The 18237-nt window shown below is 39.9% G+C and overlaps 1 protein-coding gene across 35 annotated transcripts in view; it reads left to right on the top strand.

The window, feature by feature from the left end:
- Positions 1–17872, top strand: part of dlg2 (discs, large homolog 2 (Drosophila)) — a 228270-nt gene extending 210398 nt beyond the window's left edge. For 29 of the 35 annotated variants that reach the window (XM_035432261.1, XM_035432260.1, XM_035432255.1 and 26 more), the window contains 9 exons: positions 593–769; positions 1705–1780; positions 4741–4840; positions 8008–8058; positions 9583–9684; positions 12177–12349; positions 13614–13723; positions 13903–13994; positions 14454–17872. In XM_035432261.1, the coding sequence (XP_035288152.1) occupies positions 593–769; positions 1705–1780; positions 4741–4840; positions 8008–8058; positions 9583–9684; positions 12177–12349; positions 13614–13723; positions 13903–13994; positions 14454–14560 (988 nt within the window). In that variant the 3' untranslated portion in view covers positions 14561–17872. Of the gene's footprint in view, positions 1–592; positions 770–1704; positions 1781–4740; positions 4841–5431; positions 5478–8007; positions 8059–9582; positions 9685–12176; positions 12350–13613; positions 13724–13902; positions 13995–14453 lie in introns of all 35 variants that reach the window. The other 6 variants (XM_035432258.1, XM_035432263.1, XM_035432275.1 and 3 more) reach the window with 1 other exon arrangement.
- Positions 17873–18237: the final 365 nt, after the last annotated feature.

The raw sequence follows: 18237 nt of genomic DNA, 5'->3' as shown, positions 1-18237 counted from the left end.
GATGTATTCTCCTCACTTATAAGATCTATTGATTATGTATATCTAATATGTATATCTAGAAGGTGTTTTTATCTACTATCTAATATGATGACTTGAATTTGAAGGTGTGTCATCGTAAATGTGTTTTCTGTTGAAAATCTCGTTTTGTCAGAATGATTAATGCAATGCTCTAGCTCTGCACTAATACTGGAAATTTTATTAAAGCAGTATCTTCCTAAACCTTTTAACACTGGTTCTATTTGTTCTTGCGACCATGACAGTTATTTCTTCAAAGATTGTAAGTGTTCAGTGAAACAAGTGTGATTTTGCGAGTATCACTGGACGGGGAAGCTGTGAACATTAGTCAGTGGCAGGTGAGGTTCACCATTTTACAGGAACCATCTTTGTGTTTTGGAAAACATCCTCCATTCAGTCAACATCTGTCTGTCCACTCTGCCGGGCCTTGTGTTTCTCCTGTGGTCCCAGTGACCAGATACTTTACCCTTGTGTCCCTGGCGTCATCGGACTGCCATGGCAACGGAGCGCAGGTATTTTGGAGGGACGGAGGGGGCTGAGAGAGGCTGACTTGCTGTCTCTGCATTGGCGCTTGCAGGGCCCTGTTTGACTACGAGAAGGCCAAGGACAGCGGCCTGCCCAGCCAGGGCCTCAGCTTCAGGTACGGGGACATCCTCCACGTCACCAACGCCTCCGATGATGAGTGGTGGCAGGCCAGGAGGGTCACCCCCGATGGGGACAGCGAGGAGATGGGCGTCATCCCCAGCAAGAGGAGGTATGCCGGCAGTGTTGCCGCAGCGACGGGTGTCCGACTTGCCCGGGCAAATGAGTCACACCCATCGTGGCATTAGTGTATGCTTGGCTGACATGTTTTTGTAACACCTCACAATGACCTTTAGATGGTCTGTGAACACATTACTGACTGCAAATTATCAGTCGTAGTACATCCCTGCATTACACCCCCTTGCCAAAAGCGGAGAATAGATTTTCACCACAAAAGCATTGTGTTCGGTTGTGTTTGGCAATGTTTGAAATTATGCAGGGCCTGGGATATGTAGTTCCCAAACTTTATATTTTTTTTGGTATGTTTTTTCATAATTAAAAATTTATGTAAATGTTTAATCATTTTCTTAAAGTGTAACTTATGTACTTTTCTTTATGTTCACATTCTGTCATTAGCTTGTCTGACAAACCAAGCATGTTTAAAGCTAAAATATTTAGGACTTCAGCCATCCTCCATAGTGCTGGCCATGAATATTTGACCAATAAAATTCTCAGTGGAAGTACTGCCCTGAACCTTATTCATTTTGTACTTTTTAAAGGATTGAGCACCTAGTCTTAGTCATTATCATATGATGCCGAGTGTGTTTCTTTTTATAATTCCTCATAAATAATTGATTGCAGATGAGAACATATGCATAAACATATAAAGCCACTTTTTGTGCTTATTAAGTTAGTCTGACATCAGAGAATTATGAATCATTTATGTTTCAATGTCACTATAAGCATTAATTAGGCTTCTGCTACTGTAGTTTTTCTGCCCTGGATAACGTTTCTGATGTGTTAATTAAAATGTGACCAAGTGAATGCCACAGAAATTAAAAATGGAGGTGGGGAGTGTCGATAAATAATGAATGTTTTACATTGATTTACATTTCATTATTTGTATGATCGAATAATCTCTTAACGTTAGTCTGTTTGTTTTCCCAGGGTGGAGAGGAAAGAACGGGCAAGACTAAAAACAGTGAAGTTTAATGCCAAACCAGGAACAATTGATTCTAAGGGGGTAAGTCGACATTACTGATAAACAATGCAACTAATTCCTGAATAAGGAGGTTTCTGTACTAGCACAGTACTCCTCATAGAATTTTATAGTTCATTAGCGAAATATGCTACACTGCAGTATCTTCACTGCTGGGGTTGAAAATATAGGTAATTGAAAGGAAACCTGCCCTGTGAACAAATTAATGTAATTTAAAATTAGTTTTATAGCTGTGACTTTTTAAATGTGTGCCCTTGGCTACATCCTTGATGTGAGAAAATTGGCCATATTGTATGCTTAGTTGCATGCATCGTCATACAGAATTACTAGAAATAGAATGAATCGCTATCAATTCTGACTAGCGGAATTGCTCATCTCACAAGCAGAACTGAGTTAGTAGGTTATGGTAAATTTAATTATTGAACTGTAGATCTTGAAATAGTGTTAGTTTGGCTAAAACATAACCATCATTTGAATGGACAGAGCTGAAATTATTTTTCGTACTTTTGTTTTGTACGGCAGCTGTGGCTTAATATTGTAGTTAGACCTATACAGTAGGTACAGCAAAAATGGCTAGCTTTTGTAATGGTCTTGATTGGCAGGATCTAGCTCAGCCTGCCTAGTGACTGCCAGCCCAGTTCCCTGATAGGTCTGCAATTACCTTACTGTGTAATTATCTATGCTAAGAGATTTTCATTTCAATCATGCGTGCAGCAATAGACCAGCAATACACTGCAGATTTAGGCTACTGTAGCATTGGCCGTGAGAGTAGGGGTTTAACACAGTTCATCTGCAGCCATTGTGTCCCTGCACAACATACAAGTTAATCCGATTGTTCGTCAAAACTATGAAGGCTAGTTCTACTTCCATGTATTTACATTTCCTTTGTTATTCTATTAACCATGTGAAGAGCAAGTTGTTTGGAATGTCTGTTTCAAATTTCTAGATCGGTGTTTTGGAACTCAAGTGCTTTCAATCACCAGTAGTGATTTTTACATCAGCATTAAATGTTCAGTTGAGAACATTCTAATCACATATTTGCGATCTTACACCTTAAAGAGTTAAAATATTTGTATTTGTCAGAATGCCAGAGGTCCACACTATTAATCATTTCATGTGTCTCATTGCACAGTTTATTCTAAAATAGAGCAACAGTAGGCTACATTTTCATAGATTAGTCTAGCCTACAGTAAGACCCTTCTCATGAGTATTATTTTCTAAACAAAGCCACAATTCAAATGAACATACGCAGGGATGTGAAGTCCTTTTGTATCCATGGCAACTTGACAGCCCACTTCTAGAAGGTGTGAGAGAGAGAGAGGTTTAGTGGAGTGTGGGCTCGGTTTTGATTTGGTGACAGTATAGCACGGTGGCTCTTAGTCAGGTTTGTATCTAAAGGACATTGGTGTGTCTTTGGGGACAGGAAGAAGCTTAAGAGGCGAATTTTAATTAAAGGTCTTTCGTCAGCTTAAGCCCTTTACCAGCGACGTGCATAACTGATCATGTTTGGATGCCTGCTTATTTAATTGTCATGACTGACATATATTGTTTTTATGGTAAGCTAATGCACAAAGGCATCCCTGGTTTCAGTTTGTCGCCTTGCAGAATAAACGTGTAGCTTTCTCTTCACAGTTTATTCACGGTGGGCTACAGTGTCACTAACTGTGTAACAGTGTGAAAACAGTTCTTTTTTATGTCCAATAAATAAAATATGTACACATACGTAATATCTGATTATCAGCCAATATTTTGCCTAGAAATGCAGAATAATTCTACTTAATTGGATGATCTTCAATTATATTTAATCTGTTATATTATAAAATATTTTATGTATTTTAATGTTCAAATTAATAAATACAAATCAGCAAAATAAAAGTTTTGAATGGACTGAAATGGATGATGTTAAATGCAAAATTTTTCAAGAGACTAGCTGACTATTGGTAACTAGTGTGATGGATATTGTAGGCCTGCTGTTATCACTTGCACTGCAGCATAAACATTTTAACTCAGAACGTTCATCAAATGACAAAAGAATATGATGTATCTACTGTTGATCAAGATCCTGAAATGGTAGTCATTTTCAGTAACTTTCTAACTTACCTAAAGTAATACCATTTTTATTTTTAACAAATAAACGTTATTTTATTAAACTAATTGTTTTGCCTTACACATCCAGATTTGTTTTTAGATTATTTTTTGAGAGACATAAATGCGTTCACCCCACCCTTCCGACAGATCATTACAACAGCACTATTTTAGTTTCTCAAAATTGCATTAAATACATCTCACTGGATCCCATTCTGTGTTCCTGGAATCTGCATGGTCGCTAACTGGGTTTGAGAAATGCATTTCTATTGGCACATTTTCATTCTTCATCCATGCATAGCATGGCTCTTGATGTTTTCTTTTCTGCATGGCGTCAAGTGTGTTGTTTTTGCAGACGTTTTCACATCTCATGTCTGTAATTTTATTCTGAACGTTTAACCATTTTAACAAATGTTCCTGAATGCTTCAGGTGCAACTGTGGCACGAGCAGCTGTGACAGCGGTCTCTTGGTAGGTCTCTGAACCATAATATTAGCTAAAGCGCTGTAATAACAATCAGTCACGACTCCTACTGTTTCACCTACTTCCAGTCAGTGTTTTGACACTGAAGCTAATTGCCTTAATTTTGAGCGAAAACTGACAGTTAGTCAGTTATGCAGAAGTCTGCGGCACAGTTGTAAATTTACCCATATTTGGAAGTAGAATTTTCCGTAGTTAAAACACCCCTGAAAATACAGATGCAGTGCCATTAGGTCTGTGTGAGAACTGGCCAGAGCCTGACTTTGCTGTAAAAGAGCCGCTATGGTCTGCAGCGTGCTCCATGCTCACCAATGCGCAGTCACTGCTGTTCCTCCCACCTTTGCCACTAGTTGTTTTGTCAGCATGATTGTGACAACAATTAGACATCCCTGTTTGCCCCATGCCCTTTCTCCTTCACAGTCATTCAATGACAAGCGTAAAAAGAACTTCATCTTTTCACGAAAATTCCCATTCTACAAGAACAAGGAGCCGGGTGAGGCAGAGGGCAGTGACTCTGAACGTAAGTAGACCTCCAGGGGATGCACACGCACACACACACGCACACGTTTAGGCTCCAGGTAGCAGGCCACACACAGGTGCAGGTACACGTGCGTGCGTGCCGGGTTAGGGCCCTTCTTCGGAGCCTGTGACTGCTCCGTCTCTGGCTGTTTCTGGGTCCTTCTGGAATGATAGGGAAATGAAGGCCTATTCAAAGTCTACTTGCGACTCGCAGACTAACACTTTTTCAGAGACCAGCCGCCTCTCTCAGATTTGGCCAATTAAACCCCAGTAAGGTTTTCTTTTAATTTATTTTTTTAATTTTTTTATTTTTTACCAAGAACTAAACCAAGCAGAGTGTCATAAAAATGGCAACTGATGCTGAGGTTTGAATATTAAAATTTTATTAAAGTGGCGAAGAGTGAGAGAGGGGCTGGTTCTGCTCAGTGTCTGGTCGTGCGAGTGGCGAGCAGGGGTAGAATCGGACCTGACTCCAGATGGGCCCACCCGTGGGCCGGGACGCGTTCCCTCCTAACTCCACTGACCTCTTCCTTCCTCTTCTGCGGTTATTCCCCCCTCTCTCCCTCTCCGCTCTCTGGGGACCGCTGAGTAGGACATCCCAGGGATAGGTGACGACGGGTATGGGACAAAGACACTGAGTAAGTTGGGCAGGAATGGTCTCGTCTGTAACATTCTATTTATCGATATGATTTCACTTTTTGTTTGTTAATGTTTTATTTTTGTTTATTTACTTTTTTTTTGTCTTTAACAAGCTCTTTCTGAGAACCTGTCAGCATGCACTGAGGGAATAGCTGTATGTTTGAACCTTAACCCCCTCACCAGGTCGTGAATGTCCCCAGTTTGTTTTTTCCTTGTCCCTGGTTTACGCTCATGTGTTTTGTTTTATTTTCATTTTAAAAGAGACAAAATAATAATATTGCATGACGCAGAAAGGGCACACGTTTGATTGACATTGGCCTTATTTAGAGAACGGCCAGTCCATGTCTCTCTCGGTCCTGTCATGTGACAGTCCTACGAGTGTTGCCCTGGCCTCCATTTGAATCGGCCATACCTAGGACAGCTCACTGGCAGTGCCTCTGGAATGCCGAATCCTTTTTTTGTTCTTCATCAAATATGTAACGAGCTGACAAGGTTCCTTCTCTGTGTGTCTCTGTTCCATCCGCATGCAGCCGTCCCTTTTAAAGAAGAGTGTCGAAAATGTCCACGCTTGATCTGCAACCCCGTTCTTCCCCTGATGCTGGTGTCATATTGCTATTGAAGTCATCTATTGTTTGTTTCAAAGCTTGGAATAACAACGAGGAGAACATTGCATGCATCCACATATTTTTCTCACTGGATCAATGCAGAACTGTAAACCTGCTAACAGAGCAATACACTGGCCCGCGTTGGCATCAATCATTGTTCTGTGGCAATTCCTGCATACACTGTGCCTATACACTATAAAGCATTACATGAAATGCCATGATATGTAGAAAAGGTTGTTAGTGGTGCTAAAAGAATTCTGTTGAGGTTATACACAGCTAGAAATTGTCAGGTTACAGTCATTAGCTAAAAGTAAAATAGGGGACTGCAGTTTTAAACATTTCATGGGTGCCTGTGTATGCTGCTGTGGTTTCCTCAAATCTCACAATAAATGCAGTGATGTGGCTGTAGAAGTTATATATGGACAAAAAATGTAACTATATCATAATATAATAAGTGAATTTTTTATCTCAGCATTTGGACAGATTGAAACATGGATTACAGCTAATTATTTTTATCATTGTTACCTTAAGTTGTTGAAAAATAGGTTTTTTCAATGTGAATTATTTTGCTGAATGTGAATGATGCACCAGTATGCTGGTATGATCTCCAAAACTGTTCCTTATTTCTGAAATATTTGTGGTTTTGTTGTGTTCATTGTGCCTTTGGTGCATTCGGCCTTGCTCCAACAAAAGTACGGTGTCATTATGACATTATTTAAGTGTGGATTCCAAACACAAAAACACAGGTGTTGTTACCCTTCTCTCGCCCTACCGTGCCTATTCAACTGCTTAGCACGTAGTGTTCATTTTCTAGGCATAATAAACTGATAATATCTTTACAGGCTAAGCAAGCTTCTCCACAAATCAGTGGACAGCTTTAATCCTTGTTCAGCATAATACCCCCCCGATATCCATATCCAGTATCCCACAGAGGGATAATGCAGGGGGTGGGGCCTCCGAGGGTCATCAGGGGGGCTGAATGATGTATGCACCGTCTGCACTCAGCCTCAAAGCCATCCATCAAAGGGGGTGGGAGGGGCTGGGGCGATTGCTTTTGGAACAGCTGCTCTGCACCTCTGCCAAGAGAGGGATGGATCGGTCTGAGCAGAGATGCCTTCCCCCCACCCATGCACTCTGTAGGCCCCTGAGCAAACTCACCTTCATTACGCAGCAATCAAGAGAGGCGTCAGGAAGCACTGCAGTACCTCTCAGCCTCCCCTATCTGCACATGCTCAGTGAGCAGCACCACAAGGTGTGTTGGAGTGGGTGGGAAGAGGCGTGACTGCAGAATTTCCCAAGGCTTTTATATTGATGAATGTACCCAGATGAAATTGATTTTTGGAAATTCTCCCTGGTGCACATCTTAGGTTTCTGTTCCCCCCCCCCTTGCCTCTCAAAAAGGAAGACATTGGGATTCGAGGTGTAATAAGTGTGGTGTTCGGAACAATAAGAGCTGCCTTTCAGAAGGATGTGGTCCAGAATTAGAATAATCCTGTGGTCTCCTGCATCCACATGGAAGACGAGACACTGGCTGGATTCAGTGAACATATGTCCTTAACTTAAATTCCAGTGATTTTGTCTTCTTCACAAACATAGATTGGCCAAAACGTGCCAAACTGTTCGTATAGAAAATGAAATTGACCATTTGTAGCAAGACGAAGCTATGGAGAAATGTTGATCAAACAGACCAGCGTCTTCAAAGCAGTGTTGCTTACATTACTCAAAGCCTATTAGGACATCCATCATATCTCATTACAGTGTTGGGCCCTGCGTTCTACTTTCTGGATCCTTGTCTTCACGTAAGCACAGTTGCACAGTACATGTCACATCGGAATGTTTTGCATGACCCATCTCCTTGGCACTCCCCCATCCCCCGCTATATTCAAACAACCCGTCGGAAATGACCATCTTTCTCTGTCACCAGGGAGCCAAGAGGATTTAATCCTATCCTATGAGCCAGTCATCCGCCAAGAGAGTAAGTGCTTCTCTTTTTCTTTTTTTCTTGATTAATGCATTAGGTTATGCATTAATCAAGGGTTCTGTATCCAATCACATGGCTGCCTGCCCATACTGTTGTGCCATTGGTTATTTGCTTTACAGGTGTTCTTGTCAGGGCCGCCTAACTAGCATAGATTGCATTATTATCATTTTATTACATCACCATATCGATTTACACAGTGGCTAAAGTATCATACTCAAGGGTAATAATAACTACTCCCCTGTAATCGTGTTACACAGTGTACTTGTATCACATGGGAGTTAATGTAGTGCTGCCATAAAAATGGCATTATCTGAAGTGATATTGATTAGATATGAATGATACGTAACACAGTCCAGTATGCCACATCACCATAAGGCCTGGCCCAGTGAGCCAAATCAGATGCGCATCACAATCTGTTTACAAGTATTTCTGGGTTGACAAGTGACTTCCAGTTTGTATTGATTGGCTGTCAGTGCAATGACATGGAACTTAATGCTGTTTTAAATTGCTGTTTTTATTTTTTATTTTTTGCACACCAGTTGTACTGAAACATTTTTATTTTTTATTTTGAGGTTATTTTTGCAGTCCATGAAGAGTCAGCATGTATATAAATCTAAAAAATCTAAGCCTCTGTTGAACATTGTAATGAAATACCATACACAGTGCAATCTTGACATTTTAATGTTTTTTTGCACTCAAGAGTATATTTAACATATTCAAGTTTATTTCCTTTGTAAGTGCAGAGAGGTATTTGATTGCAATCATGCATGTGTTCACGTTCTTTTATCTTTTTGTAATTTTTCTGCTGTATTATATTTCATGAAATATTGTGACGGACCCTAGTACTGTGTGAGATTTAGAGGAGGTAAGGTTTTGGTCTAGCTTGTGAAAAGGGCCAAGATGTAGGGCAAGCATATCGTTAGACAGGACAAAATGTTTGTGTAGGTGAACGTGTTTGTTTCATTGCGATTAAAAGGGGGCTGCCACATCACTTTTTTTACTGCACAATAAGTAGAGCACACAACCGCAGTGTGAAAGCGAGATGTGGTCACTCGCTATGCTGTTCTATTTAAAGAAAAAAACCATCAAGCTGTCCTCCTAGTCTGACTGAAACCTCCCCAATGCTTTAGCCAATTGTGCATAATCCTGTATAGCTACTGCTGCAGTTGACACTGGCATGGTCCAGATTTGAAAGCAGACCTTCGGGTCATCCATACACTTAGAACTGTGCCTTAACAAGATGGGGCACCCAAGAGCCCCATGCATGGCCTTCCTAACACATTACCTGGGGTTTTGGTTTCTGTCATCTTGCCTTTAGAGTAAATTTGACATTAAATGGCATTCATTGACACATATATTCACTAATGGACGTTTCTTTTCCATGTAATATGTCAGATGATAGTTTTAAGGTTAAAAAAAGGCTTAATGCTTTTAACCAGCACAGCTTACATGGTTTGTGGGTTCATAATTAAGACATTTGTTGTGTTTGACATTTGTGGCTTTGCGTTTCCTGAGTAGTTAGCTACGCCAGACCAGTCATCATCCTTGGACCCATGAAGGACAGAATCAACGATGATTTAATATCAGAGTTCCCGGACAAATTTGGATCATGCGTGCCACGTAAGTATGCAGCACTATCAGTACATCTGATGCTATAAGAATAAAAACTTAAGAATACGTAATGACAAAAAAATAGGCCTTTCAGTCTACCTAGGCTCACCAGTGACCTACAAACTAAAGGATATCCAAAACTGTGTCAAGTCTGAGCTTGAATACCCCAATAAATAGCTGTTCTTCTGAGGGGTCATTGTCTTCTCCTTGTAAACCTGTACAAATGGTGCTTCTCAGGATGCAGTGCTGCTGGATTTTCAGACCACGTGGAATGACATAGTTGATGAAAAGGTCTGATGTAGGTTGTGCTCGTGGTCCAAAGATGTTCCTGTATAAGTTGAACCTCCTCATTTCAGCCATAGTTGTTCTGTTGTGGGCTGAATATTAGGAGAAGGTGATGGTGCTGACATAATGGGGGACCTCTTTGTTGCATTTACATGTTGTGTTAAAAGAAACAGGGGTGTTTGTACTATCTAGGTGTGGCAGGGTTAGACTCTCAACCAGTTTGAGTAGTGACCCTGAGGTGTAACCACCTTCCCACATACAGGACATCTACCGTTGATCATTTTTATCATAAATGCCTCAGTTCTGTTCATTGAAACATTTTCTCCAGAAATATGTTGTAAGCAGTGCATGCAGTAGGTATAGTATTTGCGTCTTAATTTCATGTTACGTATGCTGTTCTGTTGGTCATTTTTTCTTTCTTTTACTTTTTTTCTCTACTTTTATTTTCCTTTTTTGTACTTTCAGTAAATTGTTTTTTTTTTCCCATAAGAGTCTTGTTCATTCTGGTGAGCAGTAATGAAGCATTGTCATTTAAAATGTGTACAGTTGCTGAAATACTTGACAGTGTGTTCAGAATAGATGTCTAAATCAGTACTTCGTCCAGCTCAATTTATTAAATGCAGAACTGACACATTTGAATTATGATCTACATATTTTAATACATCACCAGTTTTCTTCATGGTGTTGTGGACATTTTCTTTTTGAACATCTTGTTTTGTTTGTTTTAATTCACATTTCTTTTTATTCATTTTGAATACCTTTTGAAGCGGCTAACTGTTCAGGGCGCATGGGTGAGTAAGTGAAGTAGCCATTGCTATAAAGCAAGTAGTGTCATAAACTGAACACTGTGGTTGTTTGTGAACACCTGTTACTATGTAGACTTGTTTGTTCCGGTGTAAAGCAAGGCTTGCGGTATACTTGCTGCTGCTGATATATCTAGTACTACCCTTAGGAAACTGAGTCATTTCTTTGACATGACACAGTTTCCTTGATTTAACTGATCTAAAGAGGAAGGCTGCTGTATGTGTGGAAAACTGTTCATACTAGGGCTGTCAAAAAATATTAAAAGTTCGAAAACTATTCGAAAATCTTTTCTTTTTTTAAGTTTGAACCTAAATTTGAGCATTCGAATATTAGTTTTGGATCCCGCGTTTTTGATTCCGCGTTTTGTAATTAACATAAATATACAGGCTTTAATTTCATGCGGCCAATCATCACCCGACCACGCAAAGTTCATTTCCTGTGCTAGCGTTACTTCCTCTGTCACATTAAAATAGTGAAAACGAACGGTGAAAATGGCAGCAGAGCAGCATCGGAGGAGTTGGCCCCACTAGCTGGTAGTAGAAACCCTGTTCGGGAATTTTCGGTTTCTTGGCCATAAATGGCGAGGTCAAGGACAAGAAAAGAGTTACGTGGAAGCTTCGCAGAGCAAAAGAAATAAACAGGGATTTCCTATAAATAATCATTTCCCTATTATTGCGATTAATAAATGCCGAGTTGTGGCAAATTACATCCACGAGAAAGTGCTTTATTCATTTGCGCGTTAGGCTATAGAAACTGTAGGGGGCTCATTTATAAAATGAACTAGCGTGCATACGGTCAAATCGAGTCATGTTGAAATTTTATAAATCACTACTTTGACGTGATTTTCTACGTAGGCGCCACACAGTTAATCTAAAATACGTTTTATAAAGGAGGCCCCAGATGTAGTAACCTAGTATGAAAGTTCACTGATATCCTCTATTCTACTGCCCGCTTGTGGAAATAACGCGCAGGCCAGTTTAAAGGGAGAGTCAATAAGACAATAAGCTTATTTTTGTGAATTATAGGCAAATGATATTCGAATATATTCGAACGCTAACTAATTACAAAAGCTAATATTCGAACTCAATTTCATGGCACTTTTGACAGCCGTAGTTCATATCCACGGTAACATGTTACCTGCAGAGTTGCTGGTCTTTGGCACATCAGTGACTCTCTCATTGAAGACTTAATTGAACTCTTTGGATCACTTAATGGAAAGATGTGATGGTTTTGTGAAATTTTACATCAGAAGCTCAGAAGAACAATGAGCTGAATTATTAATGAGTAATAAGCTTGTAAATCCATTCCGATGTTAGAAGCTTGATTCATTCAATCAATCATGCATTTTGTTCATTTAGTCTTTGGGGCTTTGGTGTGAATTCTCTCCATGATCTTCTTTGTCCCGTGTGAAGACACCACGAGGCCAAAGCGGGAGTATGAGGTGGACGGGCGGGACTATCACTTTGTCACCTCCAGGGAGCAGATGGAGAAGGACATCCAAGAGCACAAATTCATCGAGGCCGGCCAGTACAATGACAACCTGTACGGGACCAGCGTCCAGTCTGTCAAATATGTGGCCGAGCGAGTAAGGAAACCTCTATACCAGGACCTCAGTTCTCTCAAGGGCTGCAGTAGCCCTCATGAAATTAACTGAGTTAAAAATTAATCTAAAAAGTTAATTTACAGTGGTGCACTGTAACTCACTCAGTGCGTTTACATGCACAATTGAAATCGATCTATATTAATAGCTCGATTTGGCCGAAGATGAGATTTAATTGGATTATTGTTGTTGTTGTCCCAATATACATGACTCGGAAAGAATTGATTTATTGACCGGAGATGTGTCTGATGAAGGCTTCTTATAAATCCTGCTTCCTCCAATTTTGTCGCAACTTTTTTGAATAGTTTGCCATTCCATGTTTTTCTTCCATCCATGTATTTTAGGATATTTAACTCCTTTAGTTACGATAACATGAAGTTGGTCCCCTCGTCTGTCCAATAATGTGTGTTTTTCACCATGATAGTAGGGAGGGCAAAACGGAGCTTTAGACTGTCGCCAACAGTGTATGCGCGTGAGCTCGACGATGCATTTCTCACAGAAAAGGTCGTTTCTCGCTTTTTTAATTTGGTTCATTACAGTGGTGATAGAAGTGACAATAATTAACTGCTACTGTGCTGTTAGTCTTTATTGATCGCCGTACAAGGTTAATGTGAAGTAGTTAGCACAATCGGACAGCACTAACCCATAAAAATGTAGTTTGAATGGTACTTGCTCAATCGAACAGTAAATGTGAAAAACATTCGATTATAGTCAGCAGTACCAAAATTTTCTGTCACTCCCTCAATAAATGGCAACAGTCCCAGTAGAAGATTGAATTAAATCTTTTAAAGTTATATATTTTCTGAAACGTTATCGATTCCGCTTGTCCACAGTAGTTGCTATGTAAATTACAGAACATGCGCAGAACGCCTAGGCCGATTTTTGGTCTATTGAAGCGTATACATGCCGTAGTTAATCGACCCCCAACCGCATTATCTAGGTATGTTAGTCCGACTTTGAAAAATTTGAATTAGTATGATTTCAGTCGGACTACAATGTGTACATGATTTTTAAAAGTCCAGTTTTAGCCGGACTAATACAATAAATCGACTTTTTCAAGCATCATGTAAGCCCACTGACTGTAACTAGCGCCCCCAGGTGACCTTTGGCAGCCTTCATATTATGCAAAGTTGAGCAAGAGGTGGAGGGATGAAAATAAGTATATATGAGAAGGTAAAAGAAAACTGATGAGATGTTTGATGATTGAACCCTCTCTGTACCTCTTTGTCTCTCTTATTTCCTCCTCCAGGGCAAACACTGCATATTGGACGTGTCAGGAAATGCCATTAAACGGTTACAAGTAGCACAACTCTACCCTATTGCCATCTTCATAAAGCCCAGATCTGTCGAGTCCTTAATGTAAGTGGGGCGTAATGCAGCGTCAGTAGAAATGCACAGTGCCCTTTACGGCAGGCCTGATTTCCACATTCCTTTGTTGCACCTGATCAATAGTGGAGCGTTCTATTGCGGCTTTTCAGTCGGAACATTAATCACACTGGTTCCTCTGAGCCTCGCTTGTAAATCTGTTCCCTCTGTAGGGAGATGAACAAGCGGCTAACAGAGGAGCAGGCAAAGAAGACGTACGACCGGGCAATGAAGCTGGAGCAGGAGTTTGGGGAGTTCTTCACAGGTAAACACGCCTCCATTCTGTGGGGCTTAAGTAAAAACCTGCCGCCACCTGGGGTCTGGGGCCGGGTAGAAGAGCGCTACAGTGATTAGATTCCATCCACGGTGCCAATTAACATCCGCTCGCGGCTCGTTTCTCAAAACGAGAACGGCAAAAAGCCCACCCGAAGAGCAGCCGCTTCTGCCCCGGTCCGCACACCACAGGACACCAGGTCTCGTGCTGCTTAAGACCGCCTCTTCCTCCTCATCAAATATTCATGAGTTCTGTTATAGGAGTTTCCGGGTAAATTGGTCTTATTAACCAAACCAAGACCTGTTGCTGATCAGTAATAGTCCCACCTGATATGCACATGCGAGGTTTTAAAGGGATTGTGCCTGTATAAAAAAGTGGCAGGCTTCTCAACAGGTGTTTCATGCAGTCATTTTGTGAGGAATTTACTAACCTAACTCCTCTCTCTTCTAGCTCTGGTGCAAGGAGACACATTAGAGGACGTTTATAATCACTGTAAGCTGGTGATAGAGGAACAGTCTGGACCTTACATCTGGATTCCTTCGAAGGAGAAATTATAAAGGCAACCCAGGCCAGGGATCTGAGACTGCAAATAATAGGAATAATTTGTATAATACAATAAATTATTATGGAAATGGTTATTATTAATAATTCCAATGATTACCATGAACTTTTTTGTTGCATTATCGTTTTCTTCACTTTCAAAATGAATGTTCCTGAATGTACACCACCAAGTGTTCAAAATATTTTGGCCTCAAAAAAGAATGGACTTGTTTGTTCATGTATTTATTATTATTTTGTTTTATTTGTTGTTGTTTTTTTTAAATTTTTTTTTTAAGAGAAGGTGAAAGAAACAAAAGTCCATGTCAGATGTGTATCCTCAGACAAAAATAACAAGCGGAAGGACAAGGAAGACGACCCAATGGCCCTGGAACTCAGAACATCATCAACAACACACAGAAGACAGAAAATAACGGCTTCTTTTGCTTTCCAACTGATGAATAGCACTCAGTGTCCTCAAAACCTCATTTCACATTAGTGGTTGTAATAAGTAGTGAGTTTCGTATCTATGCACTCTCTAGACCCTTGGATACTTTCTGTAATGTAGTTTACTTTCAGTTTATTATTGTTTTCCTAATTTATTATTTTTTTCTATTCATTTTGTTTGAATTTGTGTTTATGGACAATTTATAGTTTGCAATTGTTCATGTTTTCTAGTGAATTCTTCCTTTAAAAATATGAATAAGAGATACTTTAATTTAGAGAGAACAAAGGGATACAACTAGGAATAGGAAATTTGACACTATATTTTGCTATTTATATTGATAGAGGGCACAACAGCACAGAAAATATTTATAACGAAGATATAACTTTGTAAAAAACAATAAATTTTAAAAAATGAGTTTTACTTGTGTAACATAGTGTGTTGTGGTAGATTTAGTATTGATGGAGATTTTGTAAGAAAGTAAGCAAATATGTATGGATTATGTCCCTTGTTGGGTTGGGGAATTTACAGTTTTGTGGTGCACTGTGGTGACCAACACGTTTACCCAGATCTGAGTTCCAAGCAAAGTATTTCCCCCTCTAAAGTTTGCATGAACCAGGGATGTTTCCCCATTCGGCCGCTTTCCTGATGCTGCAAACATTTTTTGAGGTGGTTTTTCCCATATAAGGCAAGATTCGTAGGCCTGAAGGTCCAAATTTCAAGTGTCAAAAACATTTGCAATAAGCCCCATTTATGGCCTACGACATTGCTACTGAGACTCTGCTTGGGAGTAAAAATGGAGGAAGATTGTGCTTGCGACCACATGGTACTGCAAGCTATTGAAGGTCTCATTGTATAGAAAGCTACTTATATGGTTCCCTTTGATTTATAATGTACAGTTAATATTTGACCAATCAATGTTGAGGTTGTGTACACATCTCATTCATGTATTGTTATTTATTTATTACTCTGTATAGAAAGAGACTGTGTATCTTCTTCCTTTATTTGTGAACTCTTGCCACCAGGAGTGGATGTCAGCCCACTGGTGTCAGAAACGGGATGGCCTGAAAGTCAGACTTCATCCACCAAAGTAAACTACCTTCAGGTGGTGGTGGAGTAGCATATTTTGTGTTTGCTATACATTCACTAATTTCATCTGTCTGTCTGGATGGATTGGCTCCTCCGACGTATTGGTCACCACTTGCCTTAAAAGAGAGAGAGGAAATTCTGACAAAGGTTTTTGCTACTTTCTGCCTCTGGCATCTTTGTAACCTCATTACATCTACTGTTTACTAACTGAAATAGGACTTGTTGGTAGAACCCATCGGGCATTTGTAGAGAAAATGGGTTGAGAGGGGAAACTCGGAACTGTACAGTTTGGTCTGAATTCCCAAAAAAGCAGCCATAGCATTTAAAAGGCCATTTTAAAGTAAAGACCTTGTCACTTTTTCATCCAGGGAGAATTATAAGTTGAGGCTAAATGATTATTTAATTAAATATTGCTGAACATTCTTTTTACCTGAAGCATATCGTTCTATAAATCAATTATTGATTCTGAGAAAAAATGTTTTTGATTCATTGTCTGTTTTACCCCTTCCTCCACCCACATATCAATGACTGTCAATATCCATGAGCGATATTGATATAGTTTCCAGTAAATCTGCGTTTATGTTGTCTTTGGTGCACTAGCATGTAGCCATTCAGATTGGCCACACTCACTGCCCGTGTGTATGTGCTTTAAAGTGGGGAACAAGACGTTTTCAAGTGGTGTTAGCATATTTAGGAGAACGCATGATATTTCAGTCACACAAAGGGCACTGCTATTCTCAGGGTTACCAGATAGGGTTTGGCAAAATCTGATGCCAAACCTCCTGAATTGTCAAAGGATAGTGCTGTCTCACAGCGTGTGAGCTTCAACGCAGTTTGAACGGCCGAAAGTCCGTACGCCATTTCAACTCGGGAAAAGGCACGCAGCCTATTCTACTTTCTGTTTCTGCATGCAACCTTTCAGTCTCCTTTATTACTGTCGTACTGTTTTTGTATTTTTTTTCAGAGGGGGAGAAGGGCATTAGGCGCTCGTTTTGTGGCTGACTGCACAGATGACTTTGATTTTTAGACATATATGTTGGGTTTGCTTTTCATGGCAACCATTGCATCGAAGGAATTCTTTCATGTTGAGTTATGCTTTTCGAATTGCTGTTAACGGTGTAAAATGTTGTACATAAAATTTGTCTTATGTATCTTATGTTTAATGGGGGAAATGTGCTCCGATTTCATTTGCTTTGCAAAAACATTGCTACTGATTTTTTTTTTTTGGGGGGGGGGGGGGGGGGGTGGAGGGGTGTATTTTACAGTAGCAGTCATGGAGGTATACATGTTTAATGCCCTCAAAATGTTTTTACACCTGTCAACATCACCCTATATTCTCATCAAAGTTTAAGATTTTTATTTTACTTTATGATACAGAACCACCCCCTTCTGCCTGACTTGACATTACTTTCGGATAATGTTCATTGAGCTCAACACAGAAATAATAAACACGGACAAACCCGTCTGATTGTAGACATCATATCCATCCATTCCATTGGTGTAAGCGTCACGCGCACTTGACACACATGGGACTGTACAGCTACCAACACCAATATTTGTTCTTTAAACTTAAAATTGTTTTTATTTCTTGTTTTTTCTTTATTTTTATTTTCTAAAAAAAAGATAAGAAAGTGAAAATGGAACATGTCTTTGCATCATGTTACCGTATGTACTCCAGATTGCTTCAAAGAATCACTGAAAAATACATTGCTTTAGGCATACATGAAGGTACTATACTCCGCATCCATCTTTAAAAATAAATCTAAATTAAAGGTTTGGTGAGACTTTTAAGAAGGCATTTGTCTGTTTTCTGTTTCTTGTGTACTCTTCTTTTTCTCTTTCTGTCTCTCTCGATCTGGTCTGTTTTCTTTGTCTTTGTCCCTCTGCTCACTCTGAAATACAAGTACACTTAAACCCTGTGTGTTATTTAGTTGGCTGTGACATCAACTCAACTTGATGAAACTCAAAAGGCTGCCAGTTGATAAGAGCATTTTAGGATCATTCGGCATGTGTGTGTGACCTGACTGGTCCTCCCATTGAGTGCAGCAAAGGAAAATGAACAGTAAAATTGTGAACTATTTCTTCTTTTCATCTTTGAATAGCCGACAGGCAGATTGATTGTTTATTCCAAGAAGTGTACTACAAGTTTACTGTTTCCACTAC

This window comes from Anguilla anguilla, chromosome 9, assembly GCF_013347855.1.
Source record: "Anguilla anguilla isolate fAngAng1 chromosome 9, fAngAng1.pri, whole genome shotgun sequence".
Classification (NCBI taxonomy): Eukaryota; Metazoa; Chordata; class Actinopteri; order Anguilliformes; family Anguillidae; genus Anguilla; species Anguilla anguilla.
The sequence above is the reverse complement of the archived record's forward strand: the minus strand, read 5'-3'. Positions and strand labels throughout refer to the sequence as shown.